We start from the raw sequence: 15,994 nt of genomic DNA, 5'->3' as shown, positions 1-15,994 counted from the left end.
AGACGTTGAATGACAGAAGCAGCAGAATAAACATCTGACTTGTGAACACAGACAGCCTCATCAGAAGCTAAAACGATTTGCCAATCAAGCTGCACCATCAGTCAGCATCCTCAGTCTCTCAGAAAAATATCAATACTTTAATTTACATTCATCAATATGTGCTGACACAAACTCCTTTATCATATGATTTAGTCATCACAACTTTTTGTTGTTTTTTTGTGGCAACATTCGGTTTTAAGAATGCATTTCTTCCCTTTTATATTGTTTCTATGCATATTGTGAAAAACTGAACTGGATGGTTTTATTTTATTCAGTTTCTGAAATTGTATTCATGCTTTGCTGGTGTTTCTAAAATGGCAAAAGCATAGTATTTTATCTGAATTGGAAAATGCTCAATGAGGCGTCTGAATCACCTCCAAATGAGCTTTTCAGTGTCTGAAATTAAAACTCTTTTGTAATTCAAATGAGATTTAGACTTTCATAGACGCTCATACCGATAAACGTTGGTATGAGCGGGACGCCGGGCCAACAGATCAATCGAAAACCACCTTACATGCAACAACAAGAGAAGAAATCATCTAGAACTCAGACAGCTATCTCAGTAAGCGCTGAGATTGCTCTTAAAGCTGCAGGAGAAGGAGTGCTGGGCGCAGATGTTCACGCCGACGAGAAACCTTCAGCATACGAGGCAATAAGACGGATCCAGACGCAGAATGCTCGGCGTGAACTCGGCCCTAATTCTCACAATATGAAACCAGAGCAGGGAAAGTGTTTCCATTAAACTGCTGCGGATGCCTTGAAAGCAAAAACTTTTCAGCTCCGAATCTCAAAGAGCAATAAAACCTCCCTCCATCCCTGACGAACACAAACCAGCTCTCCAAATCCCTTTAAAACCCATTTGGGGGCTCAGTTTGATATAATTACATTAATTTATGTAAAGCTACTCATCAAACCCGAGGGCTAGATCTTCTTGCACATCAACCTGCACGCAGATATGCAGACAGAGCCCGACACAAACACTCGAGCTGCTGCATGTCAAATATCTAGACCCAATTATTTATCTTCTCAAGCAGATAAGAAAAGAGGAAGTGGGGAGAGGATCCACCTGAGACTTCCTCTGGCTCCGACCTCGACACCGTCACACCGATGGCGTTCATATGGGAAACATCCAGAATAAAGTAAATAAATCAGAGAGCGGCATCTGAGTGACGCAGTCAGTAAAACTGCCAGGGAAAACCGGTGTCTGTCTGCACCAGATGACAGATCCATTAGCTTTTAAGGTGTTTCAATGTTGCCAAAACTTTTTCCGGGGCGTGAAATTTTCCTGTCAACTCAGACGTCCCACAAGTCAGCCACAGATCTAAAATAAGCGTCTAGGTGTCACACGAGCGGCCCAGAGCGGAGTCGCCGGCTGACAGATCGGCTCTCTGCTGCGTTTATATGCAAAGCAGAGGCCGTCTGGAAAGCAGAGGTAATGATATTTACTGTCACTGCTTCACGGCGAGTGTAGCATCAGATCAGGATGAAAGAGGTTCATTCTGCGGCAGGACGGAGGAGAGAGAAACTTAGAAACAGGGGAGAAGTAATCAGATTTTACTGAATATGACGAGAAGCACAATGCCACGGGATGCTAGCACGCAGAGAAAAACTGACGAGTTTGGGCTGCATTTGATTTGATTGGATTTTTTTTTAAAGTTTGCTTTGTGCATGCATACAAATGCAAAGGCATTAGTTAAAAAAATTAGATCACTTCCCTTCACAATTATGGTGTACTTGTACTTGTAACCTTTGTTGTATATCACAACAAATGTCAATAAAACACATTAAAATTTGTGATTGTGACATGAGCTTCATCTTTCCAAGTTAGATTTCCTGGATTTGGCTGACGTTTCATTTGACTTTTCTGGCTCCGAACTCAGAAACTACAAGATTTTCAAACCTTTGTAATGCTTTCAAAGTTTTCGTTTTATGGCATTTTCCCCTCTTTCCTTCAGTCCGGTCTCTGTATTGCAGAGACCATTGCAGACTATTGTGTGGAGAGTTCTTAGAAATAATCAAGGAAAGTGGACAGAAAAATCCCAAAAATCTGTTCTCCAGTGTACCAAAGAACAAGGTTCTTTTGCAAGAAAATATATGAGTGTGAAGTTTTAAAGAGATAGTAAAGATCAGGACTCCGGAGACGCAGACGCTCTGCGATAATCCCTCTGTTGGGACTGAAATCAAACTTCTGTTTTTCTACAAGTTTAACTACAGACTTAGTTACAACTGGGCCTGTCAAAATAAAAAATAAATCAATTACACTAAAACAAACTCAATAATTTTAATTTGCTTGATTTATTGTTTTTCTTTTTTCTCTCTCTTTCTACCAAAACAGGTCTTCAGCCTGGTGCTCTCATCTCAACTATCCCTTTTTTGGAAAGACCATTTTGTCTACAGAGACTGCAGAATTTATTTTATTTGTTGTTTCTATTGTTTTGTTTATTTATTTTGGATATTTAAAATGTCTTCCAATTCCAATGTTTAAATGTTCATCAGAATAAAGTTTACTGATCTTTAAGCATGTGTTCTTCCATTGTTAGCATTATATTACTTGAAAATTGTCTCAAAATGACATTATTATTCTTTACCTCAACAAGTTCTGGGACAATTTATCGTCTGGCAAAATGTGCTGTCGTGACCGGCCTACTTACAACAAACTGTCTCAAAATAACAAAGCACCAGATTTAAATGGGTTTTTTGTGAAGTTGGGGATCATGTGGTCACAAAGTTATTGTTCTTTTTTTTTTTGATTACTAAATTAGTTGACGATTATCGGAATAATCCATTAGTCAGGAATCATTCGATTAATCATTTCAGTCCTAATTTGAACAGAAAACCTGGGTTGATCAGTGGGTCAGGGTTAGTTTGTGATGAAGTATGACGATGTGGGAGCAGCTCATCGAACACCGATGAACAAGATCTGAGCTGCGGCCCTGATAAGAGCGAGCCGCCGCTCCCCTCAAAAACAACGACTAATATTCATTTTGACATATTGAATCTCTGCCTCACGTCTCGGGCTAATCTCCAGGCCGCGGACTGAGATAAGAGAGAGCTGCAGGCGGAGAAGTGGAGAAAGGTGGAGCAGAGAGGGCCTCTACCTGAAAGTCAGGTGGTTGACTTTAAACTGGGTCTCTATCACGCCCGTCGTCCTCAGCCGCACTCGGAGGACGTCCGTCTCTGTGGGCACGTAGTCTGCAGACGTGAGGCGGCTCATGTTCTCAAAGAAACTGAGCAGAGAGAAGAAGAAGAAGAAGAAGAAAAAAGGTTAAAAAGAACGAAGGGCGACGAGGAAAACAACTTGCAGTCAAACTGAAGATCAAACGAGGAATCAGTCATCGGCGCATTGTGTTTGTCCTGGTCGTGTCGGCTGCCAGTTAGTGGGTTGGGTGTAGATGATAAGGCGGGATCCCCCCTGGGGGCTCATCACGATGAATATTCAGAGTCGTTTACCATAATAAACACACTCAGGCTAAGCTTCCAAACACTGATTAGCTGCTAACACAAGCCGCCGTGATCGACTGTATCATGAGCAAGCACACACACTCGGTAAGATCTGGTCTTTTTACACACACATGCACACACACACACACAGAGGCATCTCCACCTATGTGAACTGACTGTGACATTCTCAGCAAGTCATCCTGGATCAGTTTCTTGGACAAAGACAGACGTCCTGCTGCTTTAAAAGGGAAGAAAGAAAAGACACTCGAGTTTGTTTGTTACTTCTGTTGATCTGAGAAACACTTCGGGTGTCAGAGAGATGTTTAGTTTGTTAAAGATGTTTAGTTTATTAAAGATGTTTAGTTTATTAAAGATGTTTAGTTTATTAAAGATGTTTAGTTTGTTAAAGATGTTTAGTTTATTAAAGATGTTTAGTTTATTAAAGATGTTTAGTTTGTTAAAGATGTTTAGTTTATTAAAGATGTTTAGTTTATTAAAGATGTTTAGTTTGTTAAAGATGTTTAGTTTATTAAAGATGTTTAGTTTGTTAAAGACGTTTAGTTTGTTAAAGACGTTTAGTTTGTTAAAGACGTTTAGTTTGTTAAAGACGTTTAGTTTAGTAAAGACGTTTAGTTTATTAAAGACGTTTAGTTTGTTAAAGACGTTTAGTTTGTTAAAGACGTTTAGTTTGTTAAAGACGTTTAGTTTATTAAAGATGTTTAGTTTATTAAAGACGTTTAGTTTGTTAAAGATGTTTAGTTTAGTAAAGATGTTTAGTTTATTAAAGATGTTTAGTTTATTAAAGATGTTTAGTTTATTAAAGATGTTTAGTTTATTAAAGACGTTTAGTTTGTTAAAGACGTTTAGTTTGTTAAAGATGTTTAGTTTATTAAAGACGTTTAGTTTGTTAAAGACGTTTAGTTTGTTAAAGATGTTTAGTTTGTTAAAGACGTTTAGTTTGTTAAAGACGTTTAGTTTGTTAAAGACGTTTAGTTTGTTAAAGACGTTTAGTTTATTAAAGACGTTTAGTTTATTAAAGATGTTTAGTTTGTTAAAGATGTTTAGTTTATTAAAGACGTTTAGTTTGTTAAAGATGTTTAGTTTATTAAAGATGTTTAGTTTATTAAAGACGTTTAGTTTGTTAAAGATGTTTAGTTTATTAAAGACGTTTAGTTTGTTAAAGACGTTTAGTTTATTAAAGATGTTTAGTTTATTAAAGATGTTTAGTTTGTTAAAGATGTTTAGTTTATTAAAGATGTTTAGTTTATTAAAGATGTTTAGTTTATTAAAGACGTTTAGTTTATTAAAGATGTTTAGTTTGTTAAAGATGTTTAGTTTGTTAAAGATGTTTAGTTTGTTAAAGACGTTTAGTTTGTTAAAGATGTTTAGTTTGTTAAAGATGTTTAGATTATTAAAGATGTTTAGTTTATTAAAGATGTTTAGTTTGTTAAAGACGTTTAGTTTATTAAAGACGTTTAGTTTGTTAAAGACGTTTAGTTTATTAAAGACGTTTAGTTTGTTAAAGACGTTTAGTTTGTTAAAGACGTTTAGTTTATTAAAGACGTTTAGTTTATTGAAGACGTTTAGTTTATTAAAGACGTTTAGTTTATTAAAGACGTTTAGTTTGTTAAAGATGTTTAGTTTATTAAAGACGTTTAGTTTGTTAAAGACGTTTAGTTTATTAAAGACGTTTAGTTTGTTAAAGACGTTTAGTTTATTAAAGACGTTTAGTTTGTTAAAGACGTTTAGTTTGTTAAAGACGTTTAGTTTATTAAAGACGTTTAGTTTGTTAAAGACGTTTAGTTTATTAAAGACGTTTAGTTTCTTAAAGACGTTTAGTTTGTTAAAGACGTTTAGTTTATTAAAGATGTTTAGTTTGTTAAAGATGTTTAGTTTGTTAAAGATGTTTAGTTTATTAAAGACGTTTAGTTTATTAAAGACGTTTAGTTTGTTAAAGACGTTTAGTTTATTAAAGACGTTTAGTTTATTAAAGACGTTTAGTTTGTTAAAGACGTTTAGTTTATTAAAGATGTTTAGTTTATTAAAGATGTTTAGTTTATTAAAGACGTTTAGTTTGTTAAAGACGTTTAGTTTGTTAAAGACGTTTAGTTTATTAAAGACGTTTAGTTTATTAAAGACGTTTAGTTTATTAAAGACGTTTAGTTTGTTAAAGACGTTTAGTTTGTTAAAGACGTTTAGTTTGTTAAAGATGTTTAGTTTGTTAAAGATGTTTAGTTTATTAAAGATGTTTAGTTTGTTAAAGACGTTTAGTTTATTAAAGATGTTTAGTTTATTAAAGATGTTTAGTTTATTAAAGATGTTTAGTTTGTTAAAGACGTTTAGTTTATTAAAGACGTTTAGTTTGTTAAAGACGTTTAGTTTATTAAAGACGTTTAGTTTATTAAAGATGTTTAGTTTATTAAAGACGTTTAGTTTGTTAAAGACGTTTAGTTTATTAAAGACGTTTAGTTTAGTAAAGACGTTTAGTTTATTAAAGACGTTTAGTTTATTAAAGACGTTTAGTTTGTTAAAGACGTTTAGTTTATTAAAGACGTTTAGTTTATTAAAGACGTTTAGTTTATTAAAGACGTTTAGTTTAGTAAAGACGTTTAGTTTATTAAAGACGTTTAGTTTGTTAAAGACGTTTAGTTTGTTAAAGACGTTTAGTTTATTAAAGACGTTTAGTTTGTTAAAGACGTTTAGTTTGTTAAAGACGTTTAGTTTATTAAAGACGTTTAGTTTATTAAAGATGTTTAGTTTGTTAAAGATGTTTAGTTTATTAAAGATGTTTAGTTTATTAAAGACGTTTAGTTTATTAAAGACGTTTAGTTTATTAAAGACGTTTAGTTTGTTAAAGACGTTTAGTTTGTTAAAGATGTTTAGTTTATTAAAGATGTTTAGTTTATTAAAGACGTTTAGTTTATTAGAGACGTTTAGTTTGTTAAAGACGTTTAGTTTGTTAAAGACGTTTAGTTTGTTAAAGACGTTTAGTTTGTTAAAGACGTTTAGTTTATTAAAGATGTTTAGTTTATTAAAGATGTTTAGTTTATTAAAGATGTTTAGTTTAGTAAAGACGTTTAGTTTATTAAAGATGTTTAGTTTATTAAAGATGTTTAGTTTATTAAAGACGTTTAGTTTGTTAAAGACGTTTAGTTTGTTAAAGACGTTTAGTTTATTAAAGACGTTTAGTTTGTTAAAGACGTTTAGTTTATTAAAGACGTTTAGTTTATTAAAGACGTTTAGTTTATTAAAGATGTTTAGTTTATTAAAGATGTTTAGTTTAGTAAAGATGTTTAGTTTAGTAAAGATGTTTAGTTTATTAAAGACGTTTAGTTTATTAAAGACGTTTAGTTTATTAAAGACGTTTAGTTTGTTAAAGACGTTTAGTTTGTTAAAGACGTTTAGTTTATTAAAGACGTTTAGTTTGTTAAAGACGTTTAGTTTATTAAAGACGTTTAGTTTATTAAAGACGTTTAGTTTATTAAAGACGTTTAGTTTGTTAAAGACGTTTAGTTTGTTAAAGACGTTTAGTTTATTAAAGACGTTTAGTTTATTAAAGACGTTTAGTTTATTAAAGACGTTTAGTTTATTAAAGACGTTTAGTTTGTTAAAGACGTTTAGTTTGTTAAAGACGTTTAGTTTGTTAAAGACGTTTAGTTTGTTAAAGACGTTTAGTTTATTAAAGACGTTTAGTTTATTAAAGACGTTTAGTTTATTAAAGACGTTTAGTTTGTTAAAGACGTTTAGTTTATTAAAGACGTTTAGTTTATTAAAGATGTTTAGTTTATTAAAGACGTTTAGTTTATTAAAGATGTTTAGTTTATTAAAGATGTTTAGTTTATTAAAGACGTTTAGTTTATTAAAGATGTTTAGTTTATTAAAGATGTTTAGTTTATTAAAGAGCACGTTTTTGCCTGCGATAGTAAACATTTTTTAGATGAGCAGCTCCTAAAATTCATCCATCAAAATGAATTTATTCACTTCATAAATGCTAAGCCTGATTTCTGTTATCATCTTCCTGGGAAATAAAAAGTCATCATACATGAAGGTTAAATGAACTATTGAGATGCACAGATGGGCCCAGAAATGTCATTGTTGTCATTTAATAAACCTCTAAAATGTGTTTTTTTTGTATACTTCCTTATATATTTATTATTCTTAAATGCATATGATTATTTGATCCCATGTTAGAAAATAGGTTACTCCAAAAAATAGTGTGAAAAATAAAATATTCTGTAGTCACACTTAAAAACAGCACAGATGAGTAAAAGCCTGTGTGTAAAAAGCTCTGGTGATATATTAAGGTTTCCCTCAGTGTGTTATAAGCCACCAGGCTTTACTTGTACCCCCACCAGGGTAAGCATTGCTTATTTATTTTAGTTTTTTTTTTAAATGCTAGCATTTTTTAAGACGTCATACTTGGTGTTCAGATATTAATCTTCCAAACACATAACACATAATTATCAAGTGATATTTTCAAATTTCCTGTCAACTTTAAACATTCTTGACTCAAAAACACAGAGGGCTGCTGGATGAATGGCTGTCCTACCACCCACCCACTGGGCTTAGCAAGTTTTCTGGGGTTAACCTTGTATATTTACTGTTGGCCCTAATAATTCGTCCTGTGTTAAATGCTGTTCTGCCTGTTGATTCATGAAATGTCTTCCATTATCCTTCTCCACACTTTTCCAGATTTGGGAAATCTTGAAATCAAAATTAATGCTGTCCAGGGTTTTTCCAAGACTGCAGAGGATTTACCTATGAACACACACCAAGTTTCAGACCAGAGTCCAGCGGTCGGACGTGTCAGCAAGCATCCTCACATGTAACACACAGAGTGTGCATGCGTGTGCGAGGGTGTGTGCGTGTGTGTGTGTGAGGTGATGGATGCTGGTTATCAGTGGGAGCCAAGGGGCCTGTCGGTGTGGATAACCCCAGAAGCGAGGCCTCTAACTGGGGCAGAGGATGAGAGCAGACGGCCTCCTGGTGCTCCTCAGCACTTTGTTGCCACCGCATCACAAACACAGAGACACAAACACACACACACATTGACACACACCGTCTCCTCTACAATTATATTTCACTTTCACCCATTACCTATTCCTGTTTATATCAACACATACAGATTCTGCGGCTGCTCACTTCAGTAGACAAATGTAGAAAACAATGCATCACTTAGTGTCCACTTCACAATTATTGTTGGTCTAATCCAGGCTGGTACCGAGGTCTGCAACATGCAGGATTTCTTCTCTGACTCCCCGTCACGTTGGCCAAAAATGACAGAAAAATCCGTTTCTTTTTGAAAAACAAAGTAAAACGTTTTAGCTGTATTTGTATCGCTTTTCATGCAATATCAGCAAGAATTGGTTTAAAACCTTAAAAAAAAGGCTGCAAACCAAAGGGGTTTTTATTGTCTGAAATGAAAAATATGTGTATGTTTTGTGCAATTTTGGTTGAATTACTGCTCTGAGTGTGTTGTTCATTCAGCAAATTTCATACATACTCCAGTTATCGTTAATCAACTACTAAATTAGTTGACAATTTTTCAATTCACGGTTAATCATATTAATCGTTTCAGCCCTAAACTCATGGCACACTTTTTCAGATCTTTAGTGTAAAAAAAAGAGGAACTATCATTTCCCTTCCTTTTCCCCACTTATGATTTATCTCACTAAAACACAACAAGAGAGTTTTTTTTTTGTTTTTGTTTTTAAAGATCTCTAAAATCCAAAACACTTCTGCGGTATTTGATCCCATTAATTAAAGTCGCTTAACTCCCATGTATCTAAAAACAGAGCCGGGCTCTCCAGATGCTGACTTCAAGTGACAGCCAGCATCAGCTCCTCTGCTCCGCTAATTAGACCCCCGCTTCTCCTCCGCTCAGCGTGAGAAAATTACTCACTACAGCGCCGAGTCGTTCAGCTCGTACTCGTAGCCGCGGGCGGCCGCAGCCCTCACCCCCTGGTCGGCCCACAGGCAGGACAGGGCGTGGCTCAGGAAGGGGAGCAGCACCTGCTCCTCGTCGAAACACCGCCCGCACGACAGGACCGAATGGGCGTGGACCTGCGGAGACGACGAGACAAGGAGACCAGGAGGCCAGATGGATTATTAGGGAAGTAAAGCGTTGGTGACGGTGGAGTTTAGGAGTCTGCCTCCACTTTTTAGACTCGGTAATCACTAAAGATGCTGAAATGAATGACTGAGCACACGAACAGAGATGTGAAAGTGGGCAGACACACCCTCTGTGACATTTATTAGAGGAATTATGCTGGCCATCATCTCCCAGCAGGATGTGCGGGGTGGGTGGTGACAGGAGGAGCTTCGATAACTCAAGAAACAAAGTTCAAATCAAATCAGACCTCGCACTCTCACCACCCACCTGCCTCCTCGGTTTCAGCTGTTTTCCGGGCAGATTGAGTGTCGACATGCCGCCCTCTAGTGGCTGACTCTGTACAGTGCAGGCACCACTCAAAACAATTTAAAGGTGACCTATTATGCCTCTAGGGATAGGTTATTCAAAACATGTTCATCGCAGTTCTTTTTGCACAAAATCATTCTTAGATAATTAAATTTTAGTCTGCTCAGTTCTGCCTATTTTGAGCTCCTTCCAGAATGAGCTGTTTTTAGGGCGTCCAGCCACTTTAAATCCAAATAAGCTGCTGCTGGCCACATAACTCCATCCATCCATCCATTTTCTGTTCACCCTTTGTCCCTAATGGGGTCGGGAGAGTTGCTGGTGCCTATCTCCAGCTACGTTCCAGGCGGGAGGCGGGGTTCACCCTGGACAGGTCGCCAGTCTGTTGCAGGGCAACACAAAGACATACAGGACAAACAACCATTCACACACAACACTCACCCCTAGGGAGAATTTAGATAGACCAATCAACCTAACAGTCATGTTTTTGGACTGTGGGAGGAAGCCGGAGTACCCGGAGAGAACCCACGCATGCACAGGGAGAACATGCAAACTCCATGCAGAAAGACCCCGGCCGGGAATCGAACCCAGGACCTTCTTGCTGCAAGGCAACAGTGCTACCAACTGCGCCACTGTGCAGCCCGCCACATAACTCTATGTTCACAATCACATGTGAAAATGGCTGCAAACAGATGCACAACTATTCAACCGTACAAGTTTGAAAAGCAGAAGAGGAGCCTCCTGTACAACCAACAAGAATGCAGCAAGTGGTTTCTGGATGTTAAGTCACACTTGTCTTTTCCAGCTGACCAAATGTGCTGGAGCTCAGCTTAGGGTGCTAGGTAACGGTGCAGTGCAAATCGATTGCGACTCAACACTCTGGAGGTTTTTGAAGAATCCAGATACCAAACAACATTAATTTATTGAAAAAAAAATGCCTGGGTGTTTTTGTAAGTTGTGTTTTTTTAGATGCAGCTGAGACCCCAATGGGAGTACAAAAACTTGTAAAAAGTGCATTTTGCATAATAGGAACAAAACTAGAAAACCAGGCAAGGCAGGGGAATGAGAAGGAGGCTACCTTATTCCTGCCGTTAGCCAGGTTGATCCGGAGGACGCCCATTCCATGGAGGACGAACTTGATGGAAGTCAGGAGGTTATCCAACACCGCCGGCTGCAAAACAAAATCAGATCATGTTGATTCATCAAAAACTTTAAAAAGTTTGCAGCACGTTCTCTTTAAACTCATATTCAGTGTTCAATTATTTGTCACGTGGTCTGTTCAGTAGTGATGACCGTATGGACAAAGACTTGGGTCAGTCTAACAGTAGGCAAACTGTTACAGCTAAAGGAAGTATCCAAATTTAACATACAGTGGATTGGAAAATTATTCCAATATAGTTTGTTCCTGCTTCCTAACCGCAACACGTTGTTGAAAGAAAACTATAAAAAGTCACATTTCATGTCATGTTGGGGATTCAGCACACAGGTGGAGGAAACATGGGGCCAGAACTACAAGGCAATGCTTTGTAGTATTCATGTGTTATAATGGCCTAGTCAAAGTCCAATTAAGAATATGTGGCTTGATTGAAAAACTGATGCTCTCAATTTTGTAATAATGTTTATAAATCATGTCTGATTTTCCTTCCAATCAAGCATTACTTTATCACCTTAAATCCCTACATTTAATGTTTGCAACACGACTTAATGTGGAAAATGATTTTTTTTTTCTTTTCTTCAAATTGCACAAAGTATTTGCAAAAAATAATTTTCGCAAATAATACACATTGAAGGGAGACGGTGAACAAAATATGATTTTGTAGTTTTAAGAACATTATCTGGGTTTTTATTTACCTTTGTTTGACAACAACAGTATAAAGTATCTGTTTTTTTTCCTCAAATATGATCGGAAACTGCTGATCTCACTCAAAACATTCAACTGAGATGACGTGGATGTGGGTTTGGGAGTTCCTGTTTGGGATTGTGAACCTTTTGAATTTGACTCCACTGAAACTGAGCAGCAGGGCAAAACAGAAACGAAGCATTTATCATTAATCACAACGTAGATCTGGTTCAAAGCATGACCGGCTTTTTCCTCTCTTTTTCCTGAAGATAATCATATGTTATATGATTATATTGTATTTTAAAGGCGTTTTAAGAGTAATTACTGACACTATATACACGACACAAATCTCCAGTGGGGATACCGCGCCCCCTGTTGGACATTACACCAACTGCAGGTGAAATCTACATTTTGAACTGCTTGGTTTTCTGAGTCAAAGTTCAGCTTTTACAAAAAATCGTAAAATGACACAGAACTTTGTGTTACCACAGCCTATAGCCGTTCTGAAAAGATAAAGCATTAAGTGTAGAATTAAAACCAAGACGCTTTGAGTTAGGCTCTTAAAAAAGCGTTAAATGTTTTGGCATAAAGTGTGAATAATCATATATCAGTCATGTTAAAGAAAGCTGCACTAAGACTGATTTTAGAAAAACAGTGGGATGTAACAAGGCGCGGGACAAACTAGTGAAGGAGTGTGAAAAGTAAAGATAAATTTAAAGTTCAGCCTGATCAGTGTGCTTTATGCGCATTTTATTAATCCACCCTGACATCCGCTGCGCTCTCAGTGGAACATGTGAGGCGGTTGTGTGAGTGGATTGGAAACATTTTGTGGCAGCGCTGCGTTGGTTCCTGTTGAAATAAAAGCCTCTTTGTGTTTCTTTCTATCTTCCTTTGGCTTCACTGTTATCATTGTCAGAAGAAAAGAAACCAGAGATCTCTACAGAATTGGTAGATTAAAAATCCCTGCTTTCTTTAAAACACCAAAATGTTTATTTTTGAGACTATGAAGTTAAAGATATTGCACAAATAAAGCGTAAAAACTATTACTGATGTTTAACTTTGACTGGTTTTTGTAGGCTAATGGATCGCTCACAGTTTGCTTTATCATTTAGAAAGAAACGCAGCCATTGTCTCTAATGTTATCAGATTCAAAGTTGTTCTCCTCGTCCTGTCTCTATCTTTGTTTATAAAAGTCAGAAATAAAAATGGTTTCTGAACTGAAGGTGAATAAAACCAGATAAAAATAGGAGAGAAGAGGGAGAAGCTTCAGCTGGTTGTTTGATACAGTGACCTCCTGAGTGAATTCCTGAGTTTATGTAAATGTCGTAAATAGTTTCCAAAACCAAAAGAAAAGAGAGAAGAATTTCATGCTGGGATCAACGACAACTTTAACAAAAGAGATTACTCAAGAAAAGACATGTAACGGATTTGCATATCAAAAAATACTGAAGTTTTCTGGAACTTGGTCCAAATGTCCTGAAGGACAAGTACAGCGTCTCTTTTTGGTAAAGATGTGTATCTCTGACCTTTGCAGCCCTACAGGCACTTTAAAGCTTTACTTCCTGGCTGATATCTTCAGATGATGTTTCTAGTCTTGCACATAAGGTTCTTCCCTCATGACGAAATGAAATGATTGAGATGCACAGGTGCGTTGTTGCCTTCTGTCGGTGAGCTAAGAGCTCTAAATCCATTATGCTTACCTTGGCCTGTCACAATAATCAATAAATCAATTAATCGCATGATAAATTCAAACAAACTCAATAATTTCCATTGGCATGATTTATCATTTATGTCTTTCTCTCTCTCTTTCTACCAAAAACTAGATGATAAAAGTCTTCAGTTTGGTGCTTTGGTCTCAACTTGTCGTGTTTGTCAAGGACAATTTTGTTTACGAAAAACTTCAAAATTCATTTTATTTGTTGTTTTGTCATTTTATTTTGGATATTTAAAATGTCTTCCAGTTCCAGTGTTAAATGTTCACTAGAATTTAAAGTTAAAGTTTTCATTAGAATTTAAAGCTGGGTAACACTTTATTTGACGGGTTGTGAATAAGACTGTCATGACACCATCATAAACATGACACAACACCGTCATGAACATGACATAACACCATCATAAACATGACACAACACCGTCATGAACATGACATGACACCATCATAAACATGACACAACACCGTCATGAACATGAGTAAGTCTTCATGAATATTTATGACTGTTGTCATAAAGTGTCATTCGGTAAATCATGACACTTTTAATACAAATTTGACATTATTCAAAATGTCTTTTTTATGACAACTTAACATTAACCAAGAAATCATAATCTGACATAAATTTGTTATAAAAGTATTACTGATTAAACTTTAAAAATTATGTAGCTTTATGTTATTAAAGCTAAAGTTTAATCAGTAATACTTTTATAAGAAATTTATGTCAGATCATGATTTCTTGGTTAATGTCAAGTTGTCATAACAAAGACATTTTGAATAATGTCAACTTTGTATTAACAGTGTCATGATTTACCTAATGACACTTTATAACAGTCATAAATATTCATGAAGACTTACTCATGTTCATGACGGTGTTATGTCATGTTCATGACGGTGTTGTGTCATGTTCATGACGGTGTTATGTCATGTTTATGACGGTGTTATGTCATGTTTATGACGGTGTTATGTCATGTTTATGACGGTGTTAGGTCATGTTCATGACGGTGTTATGTCATGTTCATGACAGTGTTATGTCATGTTCATGACGGTGTTATGTCATGTTTATGACGGTGTTAGGTCATGTTCATGACGGTGTTATGTCATGTTCATGACAGTGTTATGTCATGTTCATGACGGTGTCAAGTCATGTTCATGACGGTGTTGTGTCATGTTCATGACGGTGTTATGTCATGTTTATGACGGTGTTGTGTCATGTTCATGACGGTGTTGTGTCATGTTCATGACGGTGTTATGTCATGTTTATGACGGTGTTAGGTCATGTTCATGACGGTGTTATGTCATGTTCATGACAGTGTTATGTCATGTTCATGACGGTGTTATGTCATGTTTATGACGGTGTTAGGTCATGTTCATGACGGTGTTATGTCATGTTCATGACAGTGTTATGTCATGTTCATGACGGTGTCAAGTCATGTTCATGACGGTGTTGTGTCATGTTCATGACAGTGTTATGTCATGTTCATGACGGTGTCAAGTCATGTTCATGACAGTGTTATGTCATGTTCATGACGGTGTCAAGTCATGTTCATGACGGTGTCAGGTCATGTTCATGACAGTGTTATGTCATGTTCATGACGGTGTCAAGTCATGTTCATGACGGTGTCAGGTCATGTTCATGACGGTGTTAGGTCATGTTCATGACGGTGTCAGGTCATGTTCATGACGGTGTTGTGTCATGTTCATGACGGTGTTATGTCATGTTCATGACGGTGTTGTGTCATGTTCATGACGGTGTTAGGTCATGTTCATGACGGTGTTAGGTCATGTTCATGACGGTGTTATGTCATGTTCATGACGGTGTCAAGTCATGTTCATGACGGTGTTATGTCATGTTTATGACGGCGTTAGGTCATTTTCATGACGGTGTTATGTCATGTTCTTGACGGTGTTAGGTCATTTTCATGACGGTGTTATGTCATGTTCTTGACGGTGTTAGGTCATTTTCATGACGGTGTTATGTCATGTTTATGACGGTGTTAGGTCATGTTCATGACGGTGTTATGTCATGTTTATGACGGTGTCAAGTCATGTTCATGACGGTGTTATGTCATGTTTATGACGGTGTTATGTCATGTTCATGACGGTGTCAAGTCATGTTCATGACGGTGTTATGTCATTTTCATGACGGTGTTATGTCATGTTCTTGACGGTGTTAGGTCATTTTCATGACGGTGTTATGTCATGTTTATGACGGTGTCAAGTCATGTTCATGACGGTGTTATGTCATGTTTATGACGGTGTTATGTCATGTTCATGACGGTGTTATGTCATGTTTATGACGGTGTTATGTCATGTTCATGACGGTGTTAGGTCATGTTCATGACGGTGTCATGTCATGTTCATGACAGTGTTATGTCATGTTCATGACGGTGTCAAGTCATGTTCATGACGGTGTCGTGTCATGTTCATGACAGTGTTATGTCATGTTCATGACGGTGTCAAGTCATGTTCATGACGGTGTTATGTCATGTTTATGACGGCGTTAGGTCATGTTCATGACGGTGTTAGGTCATGTTCATGACGGTGTCAA

At 36.4% G+C, this 15,994-nt stretch overlaps 1 protein-coding gene across 1 annotated transcript in view; it reads right to left on the bottom strand.

Annotated features, from left to right (window-relative positions):
- gnav1 (guanine nucleotide binding protein (G protein) alpha v1) overlaps window positions 1–15,994 on the bottom strand; it is a 51,399-nt gene that overhangs the window by 28,228 nt on the left and 7,177 nt on the right. Inside the window, exons 4-6 of the mRNA XM_028017704.1 lie at window positions 10,974–11,066; window positions 9,383–9,543; window positions 3,138–3,266 (exon numbers count right to left, since the gene is read on the bottom strand). Of these exons, the coding sequence (XP_027873505.1) occupies window positions 3,138–3,266; window positions 9,383–9,543; window positions 10,974–11,066 (383 nt within the window). The remainder of the gene's footprint in view (window positions 1–3,137; window positions 3,267–9,382; window positions 9,544–10,973; window positions 11,067–15,994) is intronic.

Source organism: Xiphophorus couchianus, chromosome 5 (genome assembly GCF_001444195.1).
Source record: "Xiphophorus couchianus chromosome 5, X_couchianus-1.0, whole genome shotgun sequence".
NCBI classification, from domain to species: Eukaryota; Metazoa; Chordata; class Actinopteri; order Cyprinodontiformes; family Poeciliidae; genus Xiphophorus; species Xiphophorus couchianus.
This window is presented reverse-complemented; position numbering and strand designations above follow the sequence as displayed.